Source organism: Etheostoma spectabile, chromosome 16 (assembly GCF_008692095.1).
Source record: "Etheostoma spectabile isolate EspeVRDwgs_2016 chromosome 16, UIUC_Espe_1.0, whole genome shotgun sequence".
Classification (NCBI taxonomy): Eukaryota; Metazoa; Chordata; class Actinopteri; order Perciformes; family Percidae; genus Etheostoma; species Etheostoma spectabile.
Window position 1 is genome coordinate 10,114,689 of NC_045748.1, and position 26,224 is coordinate 10,140,912.

Sequence of the window (26,224 nt, forward strand, 5' to 3'; positions counted from 1 at the left end):
CACACACACACACACACACACACACACACACACCACACTGCAGCTGATCCTTTCAGACACAGGTTATGATTTGCAAGGAACAGACAACTGTGATGTTCTGCAACACAAAGACACCTCACTACAGTATACAGATGAAAAGTCAGGTCAAAGGAAAATAAGGAATGTCTAAATGTCAGTGTATATTGTGTGTTATTAAAATCTCTGTGGCTTTCCCTTAGCTGTTTTACTATAAAGGAACTTCTTGCTGTGCGCTATGATGGTAATATGACATTTAATTTGATCTTTTTTTCTGCAAAAGGGCCGATGGTTGCATCTGTTTCAGCTGGTTGAGAAGCAATACCAAGAGCAAATACTCGCTCAGCAAGAACAATACCAGTGCCAAATACAGGTAAGACTGCATCTAGTCATGTCCAGGGGCTGACGTTAACTTTTTTGGCCAAGAGCCACTGGGGCAGGTGGATTTTAAAATCCACTAGCAACACAGGCTTTTTACCAGCCAATTTAGTTTTACCTAATATAGGCTAAATACAGATACGTGTGTAAATTGCAGGCCAAGGTTATGTCTTGTCATGATGTTAAAATATTTGTTATATCCAGGGAAACAATGCAGACTGATTTCATGAAATGGCGTATGGATGACACACCAATTTGTATGCCATTATTGCCGTGTTATCAAGCTGCATACTCGCTTTTAGTGTGTATATCAACGCCGTTTGGCCTCCATTGACTTACATTACCTTGCGATTGCGTGTGAATTTATGCCACAGCAAAAGTATGAAAGGGTGAAAATCCACAAAGGAAGGTTGGTCGGGCTGGTGGATGGGTAAAAACACAGGACTTTCACCCAGGAGACTGGGGATCGTGTCCTGCGTTTCACGTTTCCTAAAGTCAATTGCCGCTTTATTCTTAACCGCATTTTTCATTTCCTAAACTCAACCGTTGCTTTCTTCTTGCGATAACACGCCAAGTGGCGTGTATGTGTACGCCCGCTGTATACAGCGTAGACATACACGCATATAGCTCAAAATGGATACAGAGAACACGCCACTTGCACATGCATATTTACACGAAGTCATGATGCCATGTTGAACAATGATGTGATTTTTCTCCAGTTGATTCAGGATGAAATTAAGGCCCTGGTTCAGCTCCAGAACCGCCAGGCCAACGTCCAGTTCTCTCCAACTTCAGTGACCAAAACTACCCCAAACACAAAGGACTATATTCTCACCCTCATCTCCGGTGACTGCACAGTTCCCAAAAATGTGGGCAGTCCCAATGACAGCCTAGCAGCCCCTGCCCACACCCCTTTCAGCTCACCTTCCCCTCCGCTCCAGAGATCAGAGGCCGCCAACCAGGGGGAGGAGCGGGCAATCACAGTGCTCAGCAGTGGGTACGGCACTCTGTCTGCATGGGAGACAGGTCCGGAACATGCTGGGTCTCCGGCTGAAGAAGGGGAAGGGGTTCAAGGGAGGGGGAAGCATGATTGGTCCCCTAACTTTCAGGAAGACGGAGAGAAAACTGTGATTGGGTGCCAGCAGGATTATTCTCATGCGAGGACTCTCGGAGTGGAAAATAACCAATTAGACTACCAGCAGAGAACCTCTGGGTAGGTCTGAGTTGCTTAGAAGCCCCTTTAATATAACAGGGTACATGCAGGTCCTAAAGTCTTTAAAAGGATGAATTTGAAAGTTTCTTCAGTTAAAAAAGCCTTGAAGAAGCGACCTCTTTGTCACCCGGTAGAGAATGCGCCCCATGTTGGCTGAACCCTTGGCAGTGGTCCAGGTTTCGATCTGTTCAACGGCCCTTTGCTGCCTATCTGTACTATCTAATAAAAATGCATTAAAAGCCCAGCCTTCAATGGTAGGGATGTAACGATTCACTCAACTCACGTGTATATGATTATGATGAATATGATTCGCAACTTTAAGTCAATTTTGAAAATGTGCTGCTGACAAATAATGGAAAAATATTATTTCCTTTATAAAAAAATTTCACATGAATTTCAATAAATGTATGGACTTTGTCAATTATTTTAGGCCATATATGTCCCCCACAGGTTTTTATGGATATCTTATGCGGTATGTCCGCATTCTGTTTGGTATTGTAAAAGTGTCCTAAAAAGATTTGAATTTAACTTAAACTCTGCAGAAACCTTGTTAAGATATAAGCAACATATAACCTGTGAAATTACTATCCCACTTACCCTGACCTGTTCTGTTGGCAGCACCAGCCAGCTTTTGACCTCCTGGGCACAAAGGCAGAAACTCAGGCCCAGGAAGAGCAAAGCTTCAGTTCAAATCCCTGAGTACCAGGAGCAGCCCCCCAGCCTCAGAGAATCTCCCAAACTAAACACCCCAGAGAGTGCCGACATCCAGGACCAGGTACAACTCACCATGTGGTAACAGATAATACAAAATATATCACTGCCCTGCATCTGTAGTGTTTTTATTTAATATAGATGTGTCTGTTGTGGCTGTACTGATTACATTCCCCCCCACTGAATCTAATCTGCTCTCATCTCTATTGTGTTTCTGCAGCGACCGTCCAGGCTGTGTTCCAGCTCCTTCCCCCTGAGGAGAAGTGACAGCCTGTTGTCTGAGGCATCAGGTAACAATCCGCTGACTCAGACAAAACACAGAACAGCAAGGCTCGGATAGCGTGAAATAAATCACTGACAATGTGACCATAGAATAAACAATATAGGGAATTTATTACATGTTTTTACGAAAGAAGAAGCCCTGTTGCAATTACCACAAGTGACAGTAAGATGGCACTGTTGTCCCACTGAGGGCTTTTATTATGAGAAATAACATCAATTTTTGTATGTTTTATTTCATGAAACATTTCACTAATATATGTGTGTGTTTCCTTTTATAAGCAGTTTAAGGACCAATTTTGTCAGATGTCACCTAAAATCATTACACTATGTCATGTCCCTTAGTTTATTTATTTCCATATTTTTGCCCTCTCATGGCTTGTACTCTGTTTTAGTTAATGAATTTAAAGGATAGGTCTGGCAAGATTTAAGGTTTTTCTTATTGTTAACAAATCCTATTAAAAGGCCAAAACCAGCAATGTCTTAGTTTGTCTCTCAGCATTTTCAGATATTTCTACTCTGTCTGTCTTTCAGTACCAAACACATTGGTTTCTACTGTAAATCTTCAAAAAGTGGTCACATATATTGTTAAATTTTTTAAATGGCTCAGTAATATCCTAAAAACAGCTGTTCACTTTAGTTTTTAACAAACAAACAAGAGGTGATGGTGCATTTGTTAGGGACTAATTTCAGTGGCGGATTTATCCACATTTGGTGCTCTAGTGAGTTATTATGTCATCAAGCTGCTGTAGGTAGGAGTTGGTCTTTTCATGTTGTTGTTTTTTTTTCTAAATAAGAGCAATACAGAACATCACCAGAATTATCCTTTAAATTAAACTCTTGTCAGGGTGGCTATCACTGCTGCAAATATACAAGACATGTCATTTTTTAAAGTAGATTAAATCACACTAACATTGTCCTCTCTGTCTTAGGACTCACTTATTGGCGTCTGAATGAGAATGAAATGTATCACCCCCTACCGGACAGCTTCGATAGTGGCGCCTACCTCCTTCTACAAGAAGCATCCATGAGTCTTGTGAGTAACAGTTCACCGTGGAAAATGTGAATGCTCTGATTGGGAGATGAGTTATGAGTAGTCCAACAATCACTAGTAGAGAATAAGATAAACAAGCAGTTGTGGATTCCACTTTTGCGTCACACTTTTATAATTACATTTTATAATAAAAAAAAAGACCAATAAGACACTGTCGCCAACCTGTCTTTGAGGAGATTAACTGAGGATATTCAGAATCGACTGTTGTTTGTAGGACTCTCTTCGCCTAAAGAAATTCTTAGTCGACTAACACTCATGGGATTTTGTTGATTAATCGATTACTTGATTTATTCGACACTAAAACTGAGTTTTTCAGACTAAGAATTGGGCAAAAGCACCACTTTAAATCTTGTGTTTACCAGATATGTTTTTATTTTCTGATGACATATTTTTTATTTTACCAGATAAGTTCTTACAAGTTTCTTGGAAATAAGTCATTCAGCATGAAAAAAAATGAAAAAAATGACTGATAGGCTAAAGTAATCTGAGTCGACAAAAAACAAAACGATTGATTAGTCGACTGAAAGGGGGCGTTAGGCTGTTGGTGTTGCGTTACTTCTCCTCCTAAATGTCTGATCTTTGTCCCTCGTAGACTCCATCACAGGAGCCCCGGCTGTCTCTCAGAGAGATCTATCAGAACAAGCAGAGACCAGACTGTAAACGTTCAGACTGTGAAGGTTCTGTTACATCCAGTCCTTCGTCCCCACGGGTACGTCCCACGGCTCATCAGTGATCCGTTTAGTCCTTGGCTGAGCCTCTAACCCAAACTTTGTCCTTTAGGTGTTGACCTTGGACCCAGCAGCGAACCAGCGGCAGTCAGATCGCACCTCTGGCTTCACCTCCCCCTCTCACTACAGCTCGTTTGCCGCTCAGCCCCACCTCTCCCCCAGAGTAGGGACCCCTGGGACCCCCGACAGCATGGTGGAGGGCAGTCCCAACCCCGGCGATACAGACTGGATCTCTGATACCTCCAGTGTCTCCGCTGGCGGACCTTCCCCTTCTAAGGTGCCGAGCTCGTGGGGTAACTTATCCCAGGCGGTCCAGTTTCACTATCAGGATAAGACACAGCCCTACTCCCACACATCCAGCCAGCAACACAGAGCCAGTGAGGAGGAGGTCAGTCACACCCACACCAGCACCCTGAAGCCCTGTTCATCTTCTGGTGCTACACTGCGGCCTGCAGGCAGTCCACACATAGAGAGGGCTTCATCTCTAGAGGATCCTGTTGTACTTTCTCTGTGAGTGTTACAGTACACACTAAAGGTGTCACAATTTTGATTATTAATTTGAAATATGATTGGAATATAAAAAGCGGGATCAACGATTCCCTCGTGTATTTTTGTCTCTCCGAACTTGTTTTCATTAAAAGAAGTAGTTAGCTTCTAAATTTCTCTGTGTTGTTTGTCCCACAAAATTCTTTCATTCACCTTCTTGTTTTTCCTCCTCAGACTGCGGCAGAACCTGAGAGAGAAGCACTCTCGACACGTGGCTGATCTGAAAGCATATTATGAGTCTGAGATTCAAATCCTGCGAGACAAACTGAAACTTAGAGATCTGCCCCTGGATTTAGAGAGGAGCAACCAGGCCCTCACAGAGAGGTATTTACTTTTATTTTCAGTATATAGCATATTAATAGTTTGACTAATAAAAGGTATATTTATTAACATTGTCTCATCAACAACTGAGGAAACTCCATTATTGGACCTAAAGTTCAGACTTTTTTTGTCAGGCTACTAGCTACTTTCCAGGGTCGAGAATGAACTTTCACACTTTATATATTTACAGATTTGTCAATGCATGCGCAACTTTAAAATACATGTTTTACCATAGCACTTAAGCCAATCCATGTAATATGTTGCATTAATGCAAATAATTTAATTATGTTCAAATTGAAGGGGGAACTCAAAGAGAAATATTACATTAAACTGGCTGTTAGTTCTGAGGTTTTGATGCAGTATTGAGGATATAAATGATTCATATTCAAATATTTGAGATGTTAAGACTAGGGCTGGGTATCAATCAAAAATTTTCGATACCGGTACCAATACCGATACCTTTACTTCGATATCGGTTCCTGAACGATACCTTTTTCAATACTAGTTTTATAATATCAATTCTGAGAAAAAGAAAATCACACACATCAGAGTCAGAGGCCACTGTGAGGAGAATATAAAAATAACAGTGAAGATAAGGTTAGCTTTTTAACCAGCTGACCCAAGGATAAGCATATTTTTACAAACATGGACAAAGTATGTCTGTAAATGTTAGCTTTTGATTTAGCTAGCTACGCAGCAATAAAATAAGGCTACCGCTAACTCAGCACGATGCACGGTTAAGTTGCAGTACGCTAATAACATAAACTAGCCTGTTGAAATCCCAGACACAGTGCCGTCCTCGGTACTCTTTGATGAGGCGGAGTCCGGTGGTGGATTTTGAATCACTCGGAGTCGGCTCTGGTTTTGCATTGCCCACGGGCGGCTGAGAGGAGGAGGACTGCGCAGGCTGCGCTGGCTGCGGTCCGCTCTTCTTGCAGTCAAACACTGTGCAACTTTCCGCTCTTAAATTGATCCCGTGCACATCAGGTGCTTCATCAAATTAGTCGTGTTGCCAGCCTTAGCAACAATGTCTTTTTTGCATATATTGCATTTCGCACTGTTGGCATCAATCTTAATAAAGTGAAGCCACACTTTTGATCTAGATGGCATATTTAAGCGGTACAACGATGCTCGCAACCACTTCACAACAGATACACGTGAACCCCGTCTGTTGGCGTAACCACGTATGTATTTTTCCTGGGTGACGCAATCACGTTTAACGTTACAGCCAATCACCGAAACTTGGCACCGAAAGACGAGGCATAATTTGATACTGTGTAAAACTGAAACATTTCGGTCGGTACCATAAAAAAACCGAAGTTCGGTACCCAGCCCTAGTTAAGACACACACATGAAGTCCTGTAGGGCCACACATTGCCCCAGCAGGACATTGTTTGGGTCCATTTTATCTGTTTTTTTTTTAACTCTGTATTAATGTGATTTCTGTTCATCCACAGGTGCAAACATCTAGAGAAAGCTCTGGCTGAGGCCACCAATCGCATTCAAGAACTAGAGGCAACAAACAGCTCCCTGGAGAAAAAAATAGTAGGATTCCTTAGATTCCTTTTTACATTATTTGTCATGATTAGTGGTTTCTACTTGTGTGTATGTCATTGTACGGATGAAGATTTTTTGTTCTTTAATAATTTCCGTTTTGTCTTGTGATTCACGAAAATATAAAATGACTGATTGAGCCAATTGACACTATACTTATCTAGTTACAGTGTCAGCAGGCCCTTTCAAGCTACAAACTCCTTTAACTCCATTCAACAACTTAACAAAACAAATGAAAACATTTCTGAAGCCTTCATTTCAACCTAAACATTTGTTTCTCGTACCAGATTGTAATTGATGTATTCATATTTAACCACCCAAACATCCTACAATTAAAATATGACACTTGTCAAAGGAAACCTTCCTGTGTGTTTTCAAAAAATGTTCTTAAATTTCTTTGTATTTACTTTTAAGTCATTAAACACAACTCTCTGATACCTGGAAACAACCTGTAATTGATCCAGTGGGATTTGTTGCTACTTAAGAGTACACTTACAGTTACACTTTAAAAAGTAAAAGGTTATTGTAATCTTTTGCTTTTTAAACTTCATCAAGGGTGTTTTCCTCAAATCAGTTTTAACATATCAAGCATATATATATACAATTAATATTTTACCATTGCCCTGACTTTCTGTCACCAGGCAGAATGGCCGGAGCGGTACGCTGTAGCGGGTGCGACTGTGAAAACCCTGAAGCAGCGACTAGAAGAAAGCAAACGCTCGGGTAAAGAGAAGGACGCCCTGGCAGCACGTTTGAAGACCCAAGTACGGCAGCTGGAGGAGTCGGTGCAGAAAGCCGGCAGGGAGGCCGACGAGAGGGAGGCAAAGAGGGAGAGAGAGTACAAGATGCTGCAGGATGTAAGTCTGAGTGAGAGAGAGAGAGAGAGAGAGAGAATATAATAAGACGATCATATAATCTCAAACCTCTAATGCTCCCTTTTCACTGGAACCTTGCTGCTATCATTTGTTTTCTATATCAAATGTTGTGCTGTGTTGTTGACTCAGAAACTCTGATACTCAGAATACTTTAACATTGTTTTTTTTCTTTACCTTTGTTTTGTCATCAGGGAAGTGTGTAAAAGTTTTCCATTTTACGCTGATCAGTTTAGGTGGATCCATATCTGCTCTGTTGTTAACCGAACCAGGTATCAGGCTAGACCTGACTGATCCACATTAATACTTCAATGTGAACTTACTGTGAAACCGGCCTTTAGCTCACGTTAGTTCATTGTAGTTTTTCCAAGAGTAAATTTTCTGCATTTGTCGTGGGGCTGTCATTTTGAAACACTGGACAAAGTAACATTAGATTTGATTACATGTTTTATAAAGTCATATGAAAGAGAATGCATCTTAAAAACAAAGAAAATGTAGCAACCAGAGTAAAATAACACTACACCGCAACTCTGCAATGTTAGTTCAGCTGGTTGGTTTTGCTTTCTGAGGAACAAGAAGGAAAAAACCTGCCTTGTTTTATCTAATCAGCACAGTTCTGTTTGTCAAGAAGTGATGTGTTACAGTTAAAGCCTCATGTTAAGATACATTAGAATGATCACAAGGCATTTACACACAGCGAGGAACCAGTATGTTGAAGTATCAGGAGGGAAAAGGTCAATAAGTGCATCGATATCCATTTGAAAAATTCTCCGTCAACACTGATTTTCTTCTTGACCAAGATCTCTGTTGTTTTGTCTCCTCAGCTGCTCGGACAATATGACTCTCTGGTGAAGGAGCACGACAGACTGAAGGTAACAGATCTCTAACTGGGACTGTTAAATTACATTTTATCATTTGATTATTATTGAAGCATGTAAGATTGTTTCAGCAGTGACAAACAAAATCAGTTTTCTTCATGCCATTTGTTATTTCGTCATTGTGTATCTACAGAACAACCTGGTGTCAACAGAGAACAAGCTGGACAACGCCAACGATCAGATATCAGAACTGAAGAGGTGAGTGGATTGATTGATTGATTGATTGATTATAGAGTGTAACACAACATCAGTGTTTCCCACAGATTAGAAAGCAATTTGTGGTGTGTGTGTGTGTGTGTGTGTGTGTAGGGGGGGGATGGGTGAGGGTGCAATTATTTGCATAAAGCTTAGTGGTCGTGTCAGCAAGGTAAATAGAAAGAAATAGAAATCTTTAGACAACTAATCACAAATTCAATACAGGAATTTATTTTACCTGATAATTATTACTTAGGTAGTCTATCTTTGAAGTAAAAAAGATATTCCACAAAAGGAGGTAGGGGAGGGGCTGCTCCTCACAAAACCGATTCAGAGACAGGTGATGGTTTTGGTCAGCTTGCTTGCTGCAGCTTCATATTTACTGGAAGAGTGGTGTCAAATCATCTCATCCAACTCTCGGTAATAAAGATAATAAGTGTATTTCCCAAAATCTCAGTCTATTGTCTTTAACTTTTAAATACACATCTTATCTTGAGCTTATCTAGTGGTGAAGATTTTTAATAATCGCGAACACTAGCAGACACAAACCAAGAACTTAATGTGAAGAGCTCATAGCAGAGATGTGACATGACAGCTGTAGTGTTGTTATCAGCTACAGACCTGTCCCATTGTCATTGGCCGGGCGAGCAACTTTGTAATAGAGCTGCAGTGGTGGTTGATAGACAGCTGGGCGATCGCGGGGAGAGGCTAAATCAATTGAGCCTAATCATGGTCTCTCTGCTGTCAAAAATAGATAATAGCATTGGCAGCAACTTTCCGTTGCAGTTCAGCTCTGCCTGCAAATTGTCACCAATAGAGGCAGGACCATGGACTCTGCATTTATGAAGTGTGTCACGTTGATTCAGCGAATTCACGGACAGATAACAACCTCGGCTCGCAACATCAATATGTGTGTCATAGGACGGCTTTCGCACCAAAGCATATTATCTGGAGGGAAAGCCTAGAAAAATAAATAGATTGAGAAGTCCAGAGACCTGTGAGTGGCCTTCTATAAAGAGGGAATTGTAAACTAGCAAAGACTACAATGTGTATGCAAACTGGAAAAATTAAAACATGTATTAAATGCGTGGAGGATGTCAGAGAATCCTAAGAACAAATGAAAAAGACATGTTGAGCCGGGACAGCAATTAAATAACAATTTCTTACCACAAGCCGACTCTAAAGCTCAGATGCAACCAAGAAAAGACGTATAAATTGGGTTGTGACATGAGGATCCTTCCAGGCATTCCATAAGTCAAAAAGACAGAACATCGAGTTGATATTAGACCATCAAAATGGAAAAAAAGGGTGTAAAATGCAGTAAGATATGCAAGAACATTTCCAGCTTCAGGGTCTGATGGAGTCACACAGTGGAGTGTAAAACTCTGCAGGAGATGTTTAAAGATTGTCATTAAGGCCTGTTACACTAACACATGAGATGCAAAGAGCCAGGTCATGACAGCAGAGAGAATCTGTAACAATGTACAGGAGACAGTATTGAAACTAAGGTTAGCTTTGGGTCACATTACTTCTGTGTAGAGAGAAAGATTTTCACCGTGGCATTATTAGTAACTTAAAAAAGAATACCTCAGGATGCTTTAAGCACACACATCCATGTTGTATTTCTGGGCCACGCAACCTTTATGTGAAACTAAACTGAACCCATGATGTGTCACAAAAAGAACATTTTAGTGATAATAATAATAATAATACAGTCATACACTAAATTAGAGACTGCAAAATGCCTTACAAGGTCAAAAAAGAAAGACATCCACATAAAACTGAGGAAAACAAGGTAAACATTTACATTGAGGTCATTAGGGCTGTACTGAGGGACATTTCTTTTTACATTCAAAGCTTTCTGTTGAGTTTTTTTTTTTTTTAAATGAAGCTTCAGATGTTTGTCATCATACATATATGTTGAATTAGTTTTGTTTTATAAAGACGTTAACAGAAAGTCCCCTGTCCCTTTGTATCTTTAAATTGTGTGACCATGCATTATCTCTGTCTGTCCCCCTCAGAGTAATCTCCAAACTGGAGACTCAGGTGAAGCAGCTGGAGCACGAGAACCAGGCCAGGGCACGTTATTCTTCCCACAGTAACACACAGCCGTCTGGGGCTGGGTAAGCACTGCAATGTACTGATAATCTGATAGTGTCTTACGGGTAACGGGTTACTTTCTGGTCTTTTACGCATCCACAGTAGGTTTGAAACAACTCAAACATCTTCAGGTCCAATGTAAATAAAGTAGATTGCAGGTTTTTTTCTGCTACATACATATCTACTATGTACATATACACATATCCTGTGTTCTCCTTTAAAAAAATAATCAGAAATCAAAATGGAAATTTATATATTGTATATTTTGTAGTTCCTTGGGGGTGTCCGTTTGCATTAATCCGTCGGCTCACCGTTCTATCACGAGAAGGCATTAACATGGCAAACAAGCAGAAAGCTGCGTGCTATACAACAACAAGAGAAACAGACTTTAAAGGTCTCATATAATGTTCATCATCAGGTTCTTGTATACTTGTTATTTGGGTTTCATCTAGAACATGTTTGCACGCTTTAATGTTCAAGAAACGCACAACGAAATTATTATTCTCATACAGTTTGTCTGAATGTATTATTATATTATATATTCACCTTCTGTCTGAAACGCTCCGCTTTAGCACCTGTCCCTTTAAGCAATAAATAAACAAAAACTTAATTTTAAATGCAGAAATGCAGATGCCTCGATTTAAATATTCTCTGGACATGTCCGCAGTCTCCTCCACCATCCTGACCTGATGCTGTCACCCAGTAAATGCAAAGTAGAGCCAGACGTCACCCGCCAGAAGTCCCCTTGTGCTCCATCTGACCAGCTGAACAGTGGTAGAAAATCCCCATTCCCTCAAACTAACCACTTAGGTCTCCACAAGAAGTCACATTACCCGTTAGATGGTCACTCATCGGGAACTGGAAGCTCTGTGGACACCTCTACAGCTGGGGGGAGCCAGAGGTAGTTTTTTTGTTGTTGTTGTAATTGTTGTGGATGTTTTCTGAAGAGTAATTAGGATTTTAGGTGGTTTAACAGAGATTGTGTTCTGCAGGTGTGCGTCCCCCCCGGAGTGTGAACAATCTCAGCCTCAGCACAGACACCGGGAGCAGAGCCAGCGGGAGGCCGGTCGCCGAGACGGATCCTCCGCCCTGACGCCCATGATGAGGGCCCTGATAGAGCTGGAGGAGACCAGAGCTACAGAGAGCCGGGCCCCCTGTAAGAACCGCTCCACCACCCACAGTATGACTCGCACTCACTCACGAGACGTTACCGACCCTGATTAATGCTCCAATTTAAAACTCATGTTTATCTTCTTTTTTTCTACAACTTTTACTTGAACATATGCTAATCAGTGCTTACCCAGCTTTGAGGAAGACTTAGGTGTGCGGCGGGGTTTAGATGTTCTTTATTAAAAAAAATGTGACGTTTTTCAAAAAAAAGAAAGGAATTTCCCAATACATTTCATGTCTCTTTGTAGTCATGTTGTGTCTCTTTTTGGTCATTTTTGTTTTCTTTGGGTTGTTTTGGGTCTCTGCGTGGTCATTTGGCATCTCTTTGTAGTCGTTATTTGTCTCTTTGTGTAAGTTTTACGTCTCTCTTTCACATTATTTTAGACTGTTCTTACTCCCACATCTGTGTTTAATACGTTGAAAAAGCTACAGCAGATAATAAAAACAACACTTAAAAAGCTTAAAGAGGAAACTTGCTAAAAAAGTCCGACAACAGTCATTATATCTGAGAAATGTCTTTTAGTTACAATACTTTCATGGTTTAAGTGTTTCCCAAAACGGCTCGGGTGCTGCACCTTAACCTTAAAATGGCAGGGAAAACCCTGCAAATGAGGTCACATGACACTTAAAACTCACTAATATTCTTCAAAAAAATAAAGTTGCTGTTTTAGGATAGGCTCACAATTGTTTTTAAACGGAAAGGTCTGCAGAAAACACAATTTAATAATGAACTTTCTCAGCAGGCTTATTATCAGAAATCAGCCCACATGCAAATGGTGTAAATGCACAGGTATTAGACCATACCCATTATAAACTTCATTCCATTTGCACGTGAACAAGCCTTTATTTATGTGTATATAGCCTATAAAAGTATCAGAATGCCTATTTATTGCCTGTTTTAACATGAATTGGACTAAAAAAGAAAATTGCATGCAGATATGTAAATTGTATTCTTGTGAGGGCAACCAACAACTATTTTCATGATCAAATAATAAAATCCAATGACTTTCTTGAATCTATTCAGATGTCGGAATAGTTGTATATAATTTCAGAAAATAGTGACTAATGCTCATCACACATTCCTAAACTCCAAAATTATGCATTTAAGATGTTTTGTTTGGTGTTACAGTCCAAGAAAGACATTTAATTTGTTAAAAAAACGGCAAGTCCACACAACTGAGAGGCTCAAACTAGTGTAATTGTATTGTATTTAGAATTTTTTCGGTGTTGCTCTTGTTATTACTGTGTTGTTGAAAAAGGATAAAGGTAAAAAAATGTATATATTTTTTCTGTCGATTGAGGAATCGACTGATTGTAATTATAATCTGATCAACACCCTCATAACTAACATCTCTGTGGGAATTTTGGTACACAGCCCACACACAGCTCAGTCCTGCTGACTGTAATGCACATGTTTTTTGAATTGGACCTCATCACCACGTCTGTGTGGTTTCTCTTTGCAGGGGTCGGCACTCAGAGGACCACAGTCGGATTTGTGGAGCGGAGACACAAGGAGCTGATTCCGGAGCGAGTCGGGCTCCAGGCGGACAGGGAGGGGGTTAGACCTGGAGGAGTCGTGGCCAGAGCTGAGCTCAGAGGAGGAGGAGCAGCGAAAAGATCTGCAGCTCTGCTGAGAGCTCAGAGGAGTCTGTCTCCACAGGGCCACCGATCCTCCTCACTGCCTCCAGAACATCGGAACAAACTCCCGTCTACACCGCGTACGTCTGTCCCGGCTTCTCACACTTTACCTTCACAACAAGTCTTTAATGTACTGTAGCTTTTGGCTCGGATCAGTCGCTATTCTAATGTCTACTGGAAACGTTTCAGAAAAGTTTTTAAATTTATTTTTTGGCGAAAGTTTTGTGTTTTTACAAGCATATGTACTGTACGTGATTGCAGGTCATTCATACGTGGTAACATGATTTTTGGCCGCTTAACTCACAGTTTTTTTTCTTTTTATTCATCTAAGGAGATTTGAAAATAAGATAAAATAGACTTTATTAATGCCACACTGGGGAAATTCCTGTGCTACAGCAGCTCAAAAGATTCTTTTTTTTTTTGCACACATCAAAATAACATAATACACATTAAGTAGACATAGGTGGAAATATATACATAAAGTATAAAAAATAGAAACATAGAATTAGTTATAATAATTATAATAGTAAGAACATAACATATTTACACAATAAACACTGTTATATAAACAGACGGTATATAAACATAGATATACAGATGCGTAAGGTGCGGATGAATAGAAACAACATGTTGCATAGTTAAAGGAAAATACACATATTATCTAAGGGTTAGAGGCTGTAACCACCTGTTACCTGTTTCTTTTTGGACAGATGAAACAAATGAATTGAAAATGAATGCCACGGCATGCACTTACATATGACTAAGGTAAACTAATAGCCAACTTAATCCATGAGTTGTGATTGATAAGGAGATACACTATGTGTCCAACCATAAAAACTATAAATCACTTTAGATATTTGCTGAAAAAGCCAAGCCAATAAATTCCTATTCTTCCCCTTTGGGGTTCACTAAAGCTCACTGGAGAATGTAGTTTTTAATTAAGGATCTATTGGAATATTACATTTTTGATTAATTGTGTGCTATTCTCTTCCATCCAGCAAGGAGAGGAACTTTACTCATGCCCATGTCTGCAAAGTCCAGTCCCAAACGCTGCCCCTCTGAGAACTACTCCACTGCTTTTGGTCACTTCATGCCAAGAGAGGAACACCTGCACAAAAGGTGAGCGACACAAAACATCTCATCTGAAGCAAGGTCTGAATTAAAGGTACTGTTCTACCTTTGGGGAAATATGCTTCTTTGCTTTCTTTTCGAGAGTTAGATAAGAAGACGATCACCCTAATGTCTGTTCATTTAGCATGGAGTATAGGAGGCAGTTAGCTTTAGTATTGAGTGAAAGTTGACATATTCCAGTCTGTGATTATCCATCAACATCCATTCCTTTAATTTTAGTCTCAATAATTCCTAATTTCTGCTTTTCTAACTCAAACATTAGGTATAATTACCTATAAATTAGGTTTATTGACCATAAATTCCAAAAGTAACTGTAAAACTAAAGTTAATAAGTTAGTGTTACGTTGTGTTGAAAACGTCAAAATAAGTGACAAACATTCAAAAAAAGCGTCAAAAGTGTTGAAAAAAGGGACAAAAACATAAGAAAAAGTGTTGATTTTCAATTTTGACGGGAAGACAACACAAGACCTTAATCTATCTATTACACTGGATAAAATGGATTTAAAAACTCACATTATCTTCCGTCTACAGGAGTGATGGACAAGGTGACCAGAGACGTCATTCATTCCACAGCAGCAGTCCGAGGAAGAGACTCCATTTTTCGTCATCAGACAGAGAAGATGGTAATATATTCAAGCTCTAAGAGATATTTTATTTTATTTAGAGGTGTTCCTCATTAGAGCTGCAAAGATTAATGGAATAATTGACAAGTTGTCAACTATTTTGATAATCGTTTGAGTAAACAGTAAAACTTCTCTGATTCCAGCTCCTTAAATGTAAATATTTTCTATTTCCTTTACTCCTCTGTGACAGTAAACCTACCATCTTTGAGTTGTGGACAAACAAAATCCATTTAATGACGTCGTCTTGGGCTTTGGGAAACACTGATTTACATTTTTGACCATTTTCTTACATTTTATAGACCAACAAGTAGTCCATTAATCAAGAACATAATCAACAGAGTAATTGACAATGAAAGTAATCATTGCAGCTGTATTCCTAACATCTTGCCTCCCTTATGTATGTAAATGGGGTGGAAGAAAATGAGTGTAGTGTAGTCCTCTCTAATGAAGGAACACATCAGACTCTGCTTCTCTGAGGTCTTCAGACCAAGACCTTTTAACTGTCTCCAGAACACGTTTTAAAACCAGAGGTTATCGAGCCTTTTCTGTGGTGGCTCCAAGGCTCTGGACCTCTCTTCCCTTAGCCTTGAGAGCCTTGGATTCTGTGGAATCTTTTAAAAAACACCTCAAGACACGTCTTTTTAGACAAGCTTTTAACTAGCAATATGGCTTAGTATTTTATGTGTTGCTGTTTTATTTTGTTTTTACTGTAAAGCCCTTTGTGACCCTTCTTGTCTATGAAAGGTGCGTTATAAATAAACTTTACTTACTTACTTACTTACTTATTTCCTCCCCCCCAGACCTCCAGCAGCCAGAGTCCTCCGGCAGCATGAACCCACCGGAGAGACCCTCCCAGCTGGGCTGGGAGGAGCCGCGAGTCTGTTGGGGGGCCGACCTGCGGGACTCCTATGAGGACGCAGCTCCACTTTTCCTGGACAGACTCCACTCGCTGGCTGAAGCAGAGAAACTGTTCGACGAGCTGACGCAGGAGAAACTGCAGGTGTGGAGGAGTGTGTTTTTTTTTTGTTCCTATGCCAAATGAGCTGACTGTGAGAGACTTACGTCTCATCACATCACACACAGCCACCAGCCGCCAACCAGGACATCTTTTATTAACTGAGCGAAGGACATTTAGTGAAAAGGACTCTGTGTAGCTCAGTTTAAAGAGCCTTGCATCTCTGACACACAGCCCTGAACGGTACAACTCTAATCCGCCCCCGACCTCTTATCTAACACAGACTTCATTGTATTTTACACCGCCCCTAAATGCCTTCTATTTTTAGGAAGTTCGTGTCCACATCCCCCCTTTTACCCCTCCCTCTGTCCTGGTCATTCAGTGACGTCTGGCTCCAAAATTTGCACCCCCCCCCGATAATCTGATGAGTCCAGTCAAAGTGTTTCGGCCAGTCATGTGCCGGTTGTTGCATCAATATAATTATTGTTGTTATTTAATGATTGACCTATTTCTGTGTGTCGGGCAGATTGAGGCAGCTTTGAGCCGGATGCCCGGAGCAGGCGGCCGAGGGACTCTGCAGACCCGGTTAGATGAGGTAGGACTCCAGATATTGATTATCTTCATATCATTTTCCAACGTTTGTTTGTTTTGTAATTAGGCCTGAATGGTTACATGTTTCATTATTAAAGTAATTGTTATTTGTTGCTGATTTTCTTTTCTTTTTTTCAATACTTTTATATGATAATTAGTACTGTAACTGTAGCTGGTTGGGAACAGGTGACCACTCTGGTGCATGGGTAAGAATGCGATCAAATGCTCTGATGCTCTTCAATAGATTTATTGGCAGCAGGCAGATGGTCGTCTGTGTCTGTTTGTGTGCTTGTGGTTCTACAATAAATAAATAAAAGAGAAATATCAGCATACAAGCAAAAACAACAGTACTGACAGGATGCAATTAGTAAGGCTAATAAATGATAATTAGTATAATAGCGATGGCTGCTTCAATCAAAATAACCCAATAATATACCAATAAACACACATCAGCTCCTTATTAAATTTAACAGCCTTCGTACTGCTGGGATCTCAGTAACAGAAACACGAACATAGTTCTCTAATGGCGTTTCTCCAGTAATGATGCCTGCTCGACTTGCCTCAACTCGACTCGGCCGCGGTGCCCCGTCCTCCTCTTTCCGTTGCAGATTAGCACCGCCTCATGTGTGTGCGTGAGGTGAGCGTGGCCGGTCAACATAGCAGGAAAACTGCCGTGACCTAACGCGACACACACACTGAACGTCGGAGGTGTGTTGCTTTTGATTCTGATTGTGAGTACACACATAGGCACAATAGTAGTGTAACACTAGTAAAACTAAGCATTAGCCTGCTGCTAGGGAACTTTATGCTAACATACTGCATTTCAACTGAATATCCCAGAACATGCAATGTGTGCATAGCACCGAAATACACACGTATAAACATTAACACCAGTGTACTCACATGTCTCTGAACGCTCACATGCACGGATGGCGACACAGACGACAACTGTTGCGGCTGTAAGCGGTCCAAAAGAGTGCTGCCGCGAGGGACTAAACACTGAGAGACGCACACATGTGACGCGCTCATGATCGTATTGCATTGATTTTATTTTCTCCTTCCATATGTACAATACACTTAGCACTGCTGTTACCTAATGTAATTGTTAACTGGTGAGTAGAAATAATTGTGTGATACTGCTTGCTGCGTTGTGCGCGGTGCGGTCAACAAAGTGTTCGCTCCCAGCTTCACCCCCTCGCCTTCAAAGCCAAAGAACCCACAGGTGCACAGGTGAAGCAAACAAATATATCACTTACGCTCAAACCGTCATGAAAACGCCCACCCCCTACAATATTAACGCACAATAATCAATAAATGAGACCATAAACAACATAACGTGGCTCCTACAACAACTAACACTTTATTATTTTCAATTAACTATCAACGATGTGCCACATGTCCCGGCCACTCTCACTATTAACTTAAAAACGAAAATGATCAGCCAGCCAATTGATCAACAGTTTAAAATAATTTAATCTTGCAGCGTGGCTCTTTTCACATTTTGCTACTTTAAAAAAAATTAAAACTAGTAATCGATCATCAAAGTGGTGGCAGTTGTTATCCTGCTCCTCTTTCCCCGTCAGGTGGCCTTAGAGAATCGTCTGGAGGAACTGAATCGTGAGCTGGGATCCATCCGCATGACTCTGAAGAGATTCCACGTCCTCCGCTCCTCTGCCAACTTATAGCAATGTCTGTCTGTATACATCACGGTGTAGATGCTACAACTTAGTGTCTTGGTTTTATACACTGCACTGATTGTCTCTTTCTGTGCCATACGTCCATCTGTACAGCAACTCCACGGTATCTTTTTTTATACTCAATTACTCTGGGATACTTTTGATACGTCTGAAAGATATTGCAATTTTTGGAGTCTATTTTTTAGTAAAACACAGATTTGTAAAGTTGTTTACTTTTTTAGTCACAGAAAAATGGATATGTTTTACTTGCCATAATCAGGTGACGTTTTTTTAAATCTGCTATGTGAATAATAAAACAAAAAAGGACTTTCTAGCAGAGACATTCATCTATTTGGGAAACTCTGTGAATCACTGTCCATTCTTGTTCATGTGTTAAATGTATTTATTTTATGTTTCTTTTATACGTTGTTTTTTTTCTATTTGTTTCGGGCCAAATGTATCAAACTTGAAGGAATTGTTTGTTTACTTGAATCAAATTGCCTTTATTCTTTGTGTACTTTCCATTACTGCTTGTCACTGTCTTTTAATGTTCAGTGTTTCCTACAGGATATAGGACGCTCCGGATCAGAGCCACTTGTAAAATCCAAACCAGCACACACTTTTACAGAACACACACATACATGTGGTTGTTTCTCTTTGATCGATGTTTGTGCATGGAGTTTCTTGCACTGCTTCCTCTTGCCATGCAGTTTTATTACCTGACATGATCTCCACTGGAACTATAATGTTGTTGTTGCACAATAAATTAAGCTTTTTGTTTTGATAACTAGAGGCATTTTTTTTTAAAATTTTATTTCAAAAGATAAAACACCCTGCAGGGATTCAGATAAAAATAGAAAAGAATTGTTTTGATCAAAAATTTATATTTAATCCAATTTTATAAATAATATTCCAGCGAATTCTAGAAGCGACGCGATGGCACTTAATGGCAGAACGCCATTTTGTTTCCCGGTTTTAAGCTAGCTAACGTGACTACACAAGAGAACAAAGACGAAACCAAAACAAAAACTACATAGAGTGGAGGACAGACATAAATGGAGCTTCTGGTGAGTTTAGAGGACCGACCGGGTAGTCAGAGGCCGAGCTGGTGAACTCAGGACGAGGACACACAGGTCCGACACTGGCGTTAGCTAGCACCCTCTGCTAGCTAACCCGTGTTGCCAGATCTCGCGAGACAAATACGCAACCAGGCCTGTGAAAACGAGCCCAAAATAAGCGACTTTTTCTACGGAGCCCCCCCCCCTAAGATCCTGGAAGAGAACAATAAATCAAACTGTGTGCACGGTTTTATAATCTATGTGGACAGATTGGTAAACTGTCCCCACGGTAGGCTAGAGTTTATTAATGTTCTCCCCCTGAGCTTCAGGACCAGGACCACAGGAGGGAGGTAAACCACCTTTTAACATTATTTAACATTAGAAAACTGATGGGATTTGAAATATAGACACTTTTTCACAGTGATTTTGAGTTGTTCTTGTTCCCCACGACGGGTTGGATCCATTCTTTTCCTCCTTTCTCTTTCTCCCAGTCTTTGTTATACTTCTTCCCGTATTTCACCCACTTTATCCCGGGCATTTATTCCTCCAAAACCTCTCCTACAGTCCACTCACCATTAGTCGCTACTCGCGCATTTTCCTAACCAGAAAACAACAGACTGCCCTGCTCTGCCTCTGATTGGCTGGTACTCGTTTCCATCTGGGTCAGAGCCAATTAGAAGCAGGAAGTGGGCGGGACATAACGCTGCTGTCTATAGTGTTTATGGGGAAAGGGGCGGGATCGAGCGAACCGGCGAGAACAAGCTGGGAACAAGCCCAAATAAGCAACTACACTTTAGTGACAAGCCCAAAAAAAAACGCAACCCGCGACTACCAATATCTGTTAGCGACTTTACAAAAAAAACAAGCCCAAAGTCGCTTATAATAAGCGGACTTGGCAACACTGTAGCTAACTAGTTAGCTTACAGCTAGCCTAACCGTTAGCATGCCTGCTACATTCGCAAACAAAAAAAACGGTCTTTTTCTAGCGGGAATAATATAATTTCCGGATAATTTCATACTTTTGTGAACACCAATGTTTGATTTAAACATAGGAAATATGCTACAAAGGCCTTTTCTGACAAACGTAAATAAGTCTTTTGTAGATTACGTAAGCGAACATTAAGTTAACAATGATGACACCATAGTTATATTATTGTTCTCATATCATATCATTGTTCTAAAACATTATTACAGCCAAAACTTTACTTTACTATTTAAAATGGCGTTAATCGAGTTGTTTTAATCAAATTGAAAATCACTTCTGTCCCAGTTCTCAAGAGCCAGAGAAACTATATATATATATATATAGTTAGGTGTATGACCAAGAATAAAAAATCTAAGATATTGTCTAAGAGTGGGCCTGAACATTGTCCATAAAGTATTCTGATCCTTTACTTAAATAAATGTACTAACTAGCTAAAAATGTCCCATTTCAGAATATTAGCCTGTATCTGATGATTAATTATTATGCTTTAATGTGTTCATTACGTTAATGTTTGACCTTGTAAAAGTGGAGACTTGTCTAGTTTAATCTATTATACAACTTTAGCTGATTTATATTTGTATTAATTATCTTCAAAGTAATGTCAAATATTTGTAGCGCAGTAAAAATTGCAATATTAGGCTTAGTGGAGTAGAAGTATAAAGCAGTGTAACATGGACATATGATAACTATAATGTACTTTATTATAAATAAATTTTGATGCTCATATTTTTGTACTTATACACAAGTCAGTTTTTGAATATCCATTCTATTCTATCTATTTCTTCCACCATTAATTCTTAGGAATATTTATGCATGAATTCTGTAATAACATATTTCATATACTTTACATAAAATGTTCTCGTGACAACCCCAAAGTAAACATAGAAACAGACAGTTGGAGGGCTGCGAGAGTATCAGAGTGGATTCAGATTAAGGGCACAACACAGCAGCAAACACACACAAAACTAACATTTAAGTTATGCTATTACTAATATTAGTTATTTAACTTATTTAAGTTAAGCTTGATTTAATCAGGCAATATCAAAAATGTAGTTACTTTTGTTAAAACGAATCTGTTCCATTTAAGCCATAGAGACTATTTCATTAGGCCACCTCCCGAATGGGGACAGTGGAGAGACTTCCCATGATAACGTGTTACCGCCTGCGGGCGGCTGGGCGCCGCTGGGGGGCGCCTTTCTCCTTTGCTGTCCGACAGAAGGATGTCCTGTCTTGTGATAACTGTAACCTGGATATATCCCCAGCTACCGACAACACAGCCGAGCCGAAACACCGGACACAACAGCCATGCATTGGAATGATGATGGAGGAGCAGCAGCGGGGCACATAGGCGGACACACCGGGGATTGAGCGCTCCGTGTGGGGGGGACAACAGGACGGCCGGCGCTCTCAATCCACTGTAAAATACAAACACCGTCACCGACGCGATCGTCAGGCTGCTCTGCACTGCGATGTGAGCTGGGAAAATACACCTTTAACTGACAACAACGATGTTGCATTCAGGCTGTGTGTGGAGATCCAGCTGAGTAATCGGCGCTGCAGATAAACCCCGAGCTGCAGGTGAGTTATGTTGTATACATAATAACACGTTGTCCCTGATAATTAACTTCGATTTCTCATTAATTAGGGAAATTGACGATGCAAATGTTAATTAATTCCCACCATATCTATTTGTGGCAGTGTTTGAATGAGCTAAAGAGGCCAGGTGGCATGCATCATTGTGGCTTTGTTTTTACCAAAACAGCTGATCAATGTTATGTTTATATCTGATTCTGGCTTGAAGAGAATGTTTCTGTGTGTGTGTGTGTGTGTGTGTGTGTGTGTGTGTGTGTGTGTGTGCTGTGTGTGCTGGGTGCTGTGTGCTGTGAGTCTCATGTGTAACAGCCTCTGACACTGAGATTACAGGTTGCATAAACCTCATAGAATATCTTGTACATTTCCTCCAATATTTTAAAACACAGACAACAATCTCTTCATGTAACACACCCAATATAATGTAAATTAATGCCCAATATACATGGGTATTAAATGGCTATATTTCACTGTACGTGGCTTTGATTAACCTGTTGGTGAGTCCTCCACCTCCGACCCTCCGTATCCACCATCAAGTACAATGCACACTTCAGGCTATACTCGGCCCCAGATTAACTCTGTAATTGCTAGTTTGTAAAAATTTGATTAAAAGCAACCTTATTTAGGAATATGTGCTATGTGAGCACGACATCATCTGCAATTACAATCAGCTAGACGTAGTCTACATGTCCAGCTCTATCTCCACTGCGCCGCAGGAGTAAGGTCTGGCTACACCACAGATGTATTCTGGGATAAGGGAAAAAAAAACACACTGGTTTGTTTGCATTTCTTTAAACCAATCACAACCGCCTTGGGCGGCGCTACGCTCCGGACGCAGTGACGGCGGCTCTGCAAAATAGTCTCAGGAAGGAAGTTGTTTTGGTGGAACATTTGCACCCCCGCAAAAGAAAATGCCACATACAATATAGAAGGAAGTAACCGTTCACACAATACAGTAACGTGAGCTATTTAAAATTAGCTGAATACCTGGTTAAAATTGAATTGTACTTACCGTTATATCACCGTGTGCACTTCATCCACAACAATCCCACCAATCGGTCCCAAAACATCCCAGTTAGAGAGGAAAAGGCCGTAAACATATCATTTGTCCAATTTTTACAATCATTCCCCGAAAGAACCAAGCAGGCCTGACTTGTTGTTCGATCCAAGTTGTCATTGTCAGTGTGTAGCTTGCCAGCTCCAAGTTTGTTGCTGTTTCCCAAAGCATTTAGGGGAACATAGAAAATAAAGAAAGACCTAACAATGTGCGATGAGTTCAGACCGACTGCTGCTAACATGACATGATGCTAACTTTATCCTGAAGCAGCTGCACAGAGTTGCTAACGTGAATGAAGACTATTGGGCTTGTTAGACATTTGATTACTTGGAAATTTGCACAAATTAATTATAAAAGTAAGTACTGTGGGTCCTGCATGTTGTAGTCTGGATCAACATAAGTACATTTCCAGGATCATTTCCTGATCGCTCTCTCTCTGCGTTGCCCTTCTCAACAGCACAGAGAAGGGCAACACAGGTCTTTCTTTATTTTCTATGTTCCCCTAACTTTTGTCTTTGTCTTTCTGTTAAGCACATTATAAATTAATTTTGCTTGATCACGCACTTATGATCTGCTGATTCTATGGATTCTTTAATAAATCAGATAAAGACATACCTGTCTAAACAGGTGTTTGGATGACTGATATGCACCATGTCTGCACTTTCACCATCATTGTGTAATACTGATTATGTAACGTGTTCTCACTCTATATTAGGTTTCTTGTGTTTGCCCCTGTAAAGCACTCAGTGGCATAATTCTGGGAAAATTACTTAACTAATACATTTAAGTCACTTTTACACATTTACTTACATGCTGTTTAAAACTTGACCTGACCTTGCTACAACTGTCCTGCACAAGCTGTGTCTCTTGAGCTGGAGCTATTCTTAGACTCTGAAGGGGAAAACACAAGAGGTTCTGTTGTCCGTGTGATCTACATTGAGCCTGTAACCTATTTAGACCGATGCCGCAGTGGAGCCAAAACCTTCTAGGAAGACCACTTTTAACCTGGAGAGAGTTTCTTAGCCGGCCTGTCGGCCACAAAGCTTCAAGTAATCAGAGTTACCACGTGGATTCTGTGCGGTACAGCAAATAATTATCCTATTCTTAAAGCTTTAGTGCGTAACCTTTTGATATTAATAAACGTCATTTAAAAACGTTACATTTAAGCCGTTGCCAAATGAGTTGCTGCTAAGCTACTAAAGACTATCGGCTCCACACAACTCTCTTTGGATTTCTCAGTATGGCCATGTTCAGAAGATTGTGAACTCGAGTGAAGATAATGACCTCTTCTGAAGAGTCCATCGTGTTTTTTTCATCCTCCGTGTCCTCCTTGGGCTACTAGCAACTGTGTGGAGGGGGGAGGGGGAACTGTGCTCGATCACGGAAGGCTTGTATCATGTGGCTGTGCCGACAGTTTTGTTGTCATTACTTAGAATTCCTCATGGGGGCGACAGAAACTACACGCTATAGCTTTAATGTCGTCAGTTTTGATCATTTATTTCATTTGCTGATTTCTTTTAACAGCAAAGGCTGTTTTTTAATGAATGTGTGCACATACGTGAACACAAGACTAAGAGTCAATAGCCTTTGAGCTTGACATTAGCGTGCTAACGTGCTCATAGTGACAAAGCTGAGCAGGAGTAATGTTTACCATGTTCTCCATGTTATAGTAGGGTGGGAATCACCAGAGCCCCCACGATACGATGTCACGATACCTATGTCATGATATGATATTGTTGCGATTTTAAACATATTGTGATATTCCGCGATATTGCAATTTATTACTTTTTTTTCAACTTCAAATTATGTCCCTAAAGGAAAACCTTCTCAACATTTGTTTTTATCTAACATCTAACTTCTATCTAACTTCTCTGTTTGTTCATCTCACTTCAATTTTATTGTGCAGTCCATCTAGCGGACTGTAAAAAGCAATTGATTTTAAAATTTTACTGCCAAAAAGTTGAATTCTCATGTGCAATTTATATGATAAAAGATAGATATTTTGGCATCTGTGTATGTCATGACAGTTTCACTATCACTACAACCATCAGAGCCACTGTGTAATGCACTGGTTCTGTCTCTAGAGCTGCAACTAAAGATTAATTTCATTATTGATTCATCTTCTGATACTTTTCTTGATTAATCGTTTGATCTGTAAATGTCCAAAAGTAGTAAAAAAAAAAAAAGTCCATCCCAGTTTTTCAAAGTCCAAGGTAATGTCTTTAAATGTCAAAAATAATTGTCAACCAAGGAAAGTTTAATGTAAAGAGCAGGAAACCTCCACGTTTGAGAGGCTGAAAACCATTTTTGCATTAAAGATGATTGCTTAACGATTTAATCAATGATCAAAATACATGTTGGCGATTATTCTTCTGCCGATCGACTAATCGATCAGTCGACTTCAGCTGCACCGGTTTCCTCCCCTTTCAGGTTTAGTGTGCATGATTTTAACGTGCGTGGCTTGGACTGAAGTAAGATGGAGCCTCGCAGGATCTGATTATCAGGCCAAAATGATTAGGTTTGCTTTAATGAATGCTGTTAGGAAGTGGCCACCGCAAAAAGAATGAGTCATGGTATTGATTGCCGCCCCCTCCTTCACTTCCTCCTTCTCTCTTGCCTCCTCTGTCTTTCTCGTCCATCCGTCCATCCTTTCTTCTCTTTCCCTTCATCTCACCCCTTGAAATTCATCCTTTTCTTGCCATCTCCTCTTCATCATTTTTACCCCAAAGACACGTCATACAGGACTGCGAGGAGATGTGGCACGCAGCCGAGCTGAGCGTTGCATACTAATAACGGCATGGCTCGCTCGGCGGTACAGTCTGAATGGGGGAGGAGGGTTGGTGGTGGGGAGCTGAGGAGAAGAGGTGGTGGTGGTGGGGGTGGGGGGGGGTCTTGTCACGAGATGC

General features: G+C 40.4%; 2 protein-coding genes across 4 annotated transcripts in view; both read left to right on the top strand.

The window, feature by feature from the left end:
• mphosph9 (M-phase phosphoprotein 9) overlaps positions 1-19,415 on the top strand; it is a 22,953-nt gene extending 3,538 nt beyond the window's left edge. The window contains exons 4-24 of one of the 3 annotated variants that reach the window (XM_032539147.1): positions 299-388; positions 1,113-1,606; positions 2,225-2,381; positions 2,535-2,607; positions 3,529-3,632; positions 4,243-4,359; positions 4,431-4,888; positions 5,099-5,248; positions 6,703-6,790; positions 7,441-7,656; positions 8,496-8,543; positions 8,683-8,747; positions 10,766-10,867; positions 11,512-11,745; positions 11,837-12,024; positions 13,478-13,732; positions 14,651-14,771; positions 15,315-15,406; positions 16,207-16,406; positions 16,888-16,956; positions 18,536-19,415. In XM_032539147.1, coding sequence (XP_032395038.1) covers positions 299-388; positions 1,113-1,606; positions 2,225-2,381; positions 2,535-2,607; positions 3,529-3,632; positions 4,243-4,359; positions 4,431-4,888; positions 5,099-5,248; positions 6,703-6,790; positions 7,441-7,656; positions 8,496-8,543; positions 8,683-8,747; positions 10,766-10,867; positions 11,512-11,745; positions 11,837-12,024; positions 13,478-13,732; positions 14,651-14,771; positions 15,315-15,406; positions 16,207-16,406; positions 16,888-16,956; positions 18,536-18,637 — 3,423 coding nt within the window. In that variant the 3' untranslated portion in view covers positions 18,638-19,415. The remainder of the gene's footprint in view (positions 1-298; positions 389-1,112; positions 1,607-2,224; positions 2,382-2,534; positions 2,608-3,528; positions 3,633-4,242; positions 4,360-4,430; positions 4,889-5,098; positions 5,249-6,702; positions 6,791-7,440; positions 7,657-8,495; positions 8,544-8,682; positions 8,748-10,765; positions 10,868-11,511; positions 11,746-11,836; positions 12,025-13,477; positions 13,733-14,650; positions 14,772-15,314; positions 15,407-16,206; positions 16,407-16,887; positions 16,957-18,535) is intronic. The other 2 variants (XM_032539149.1, XM_032539148.1) reach the window with 2 other exon arrangements.
• Positions 19,416-21,844: 2,429 nt separating this feature from the next.
• Positions 21,845-26,224, top strand: part of pitpnm2 (phosphatidylinositol transfer protein, membrane-associated 2) — a 52,808-nt gene continuing 48,428 nt past the window's right edge. Inside the window, exon 1 of the mRNA XM_032539130.1 lies at positions 21,845-22,249. The gene's annotated coding sequence lies outside the window, so the exon portion shown is untranslated. The remainder of the gene's footprint in view (positions 22,250-26,224) is intronic.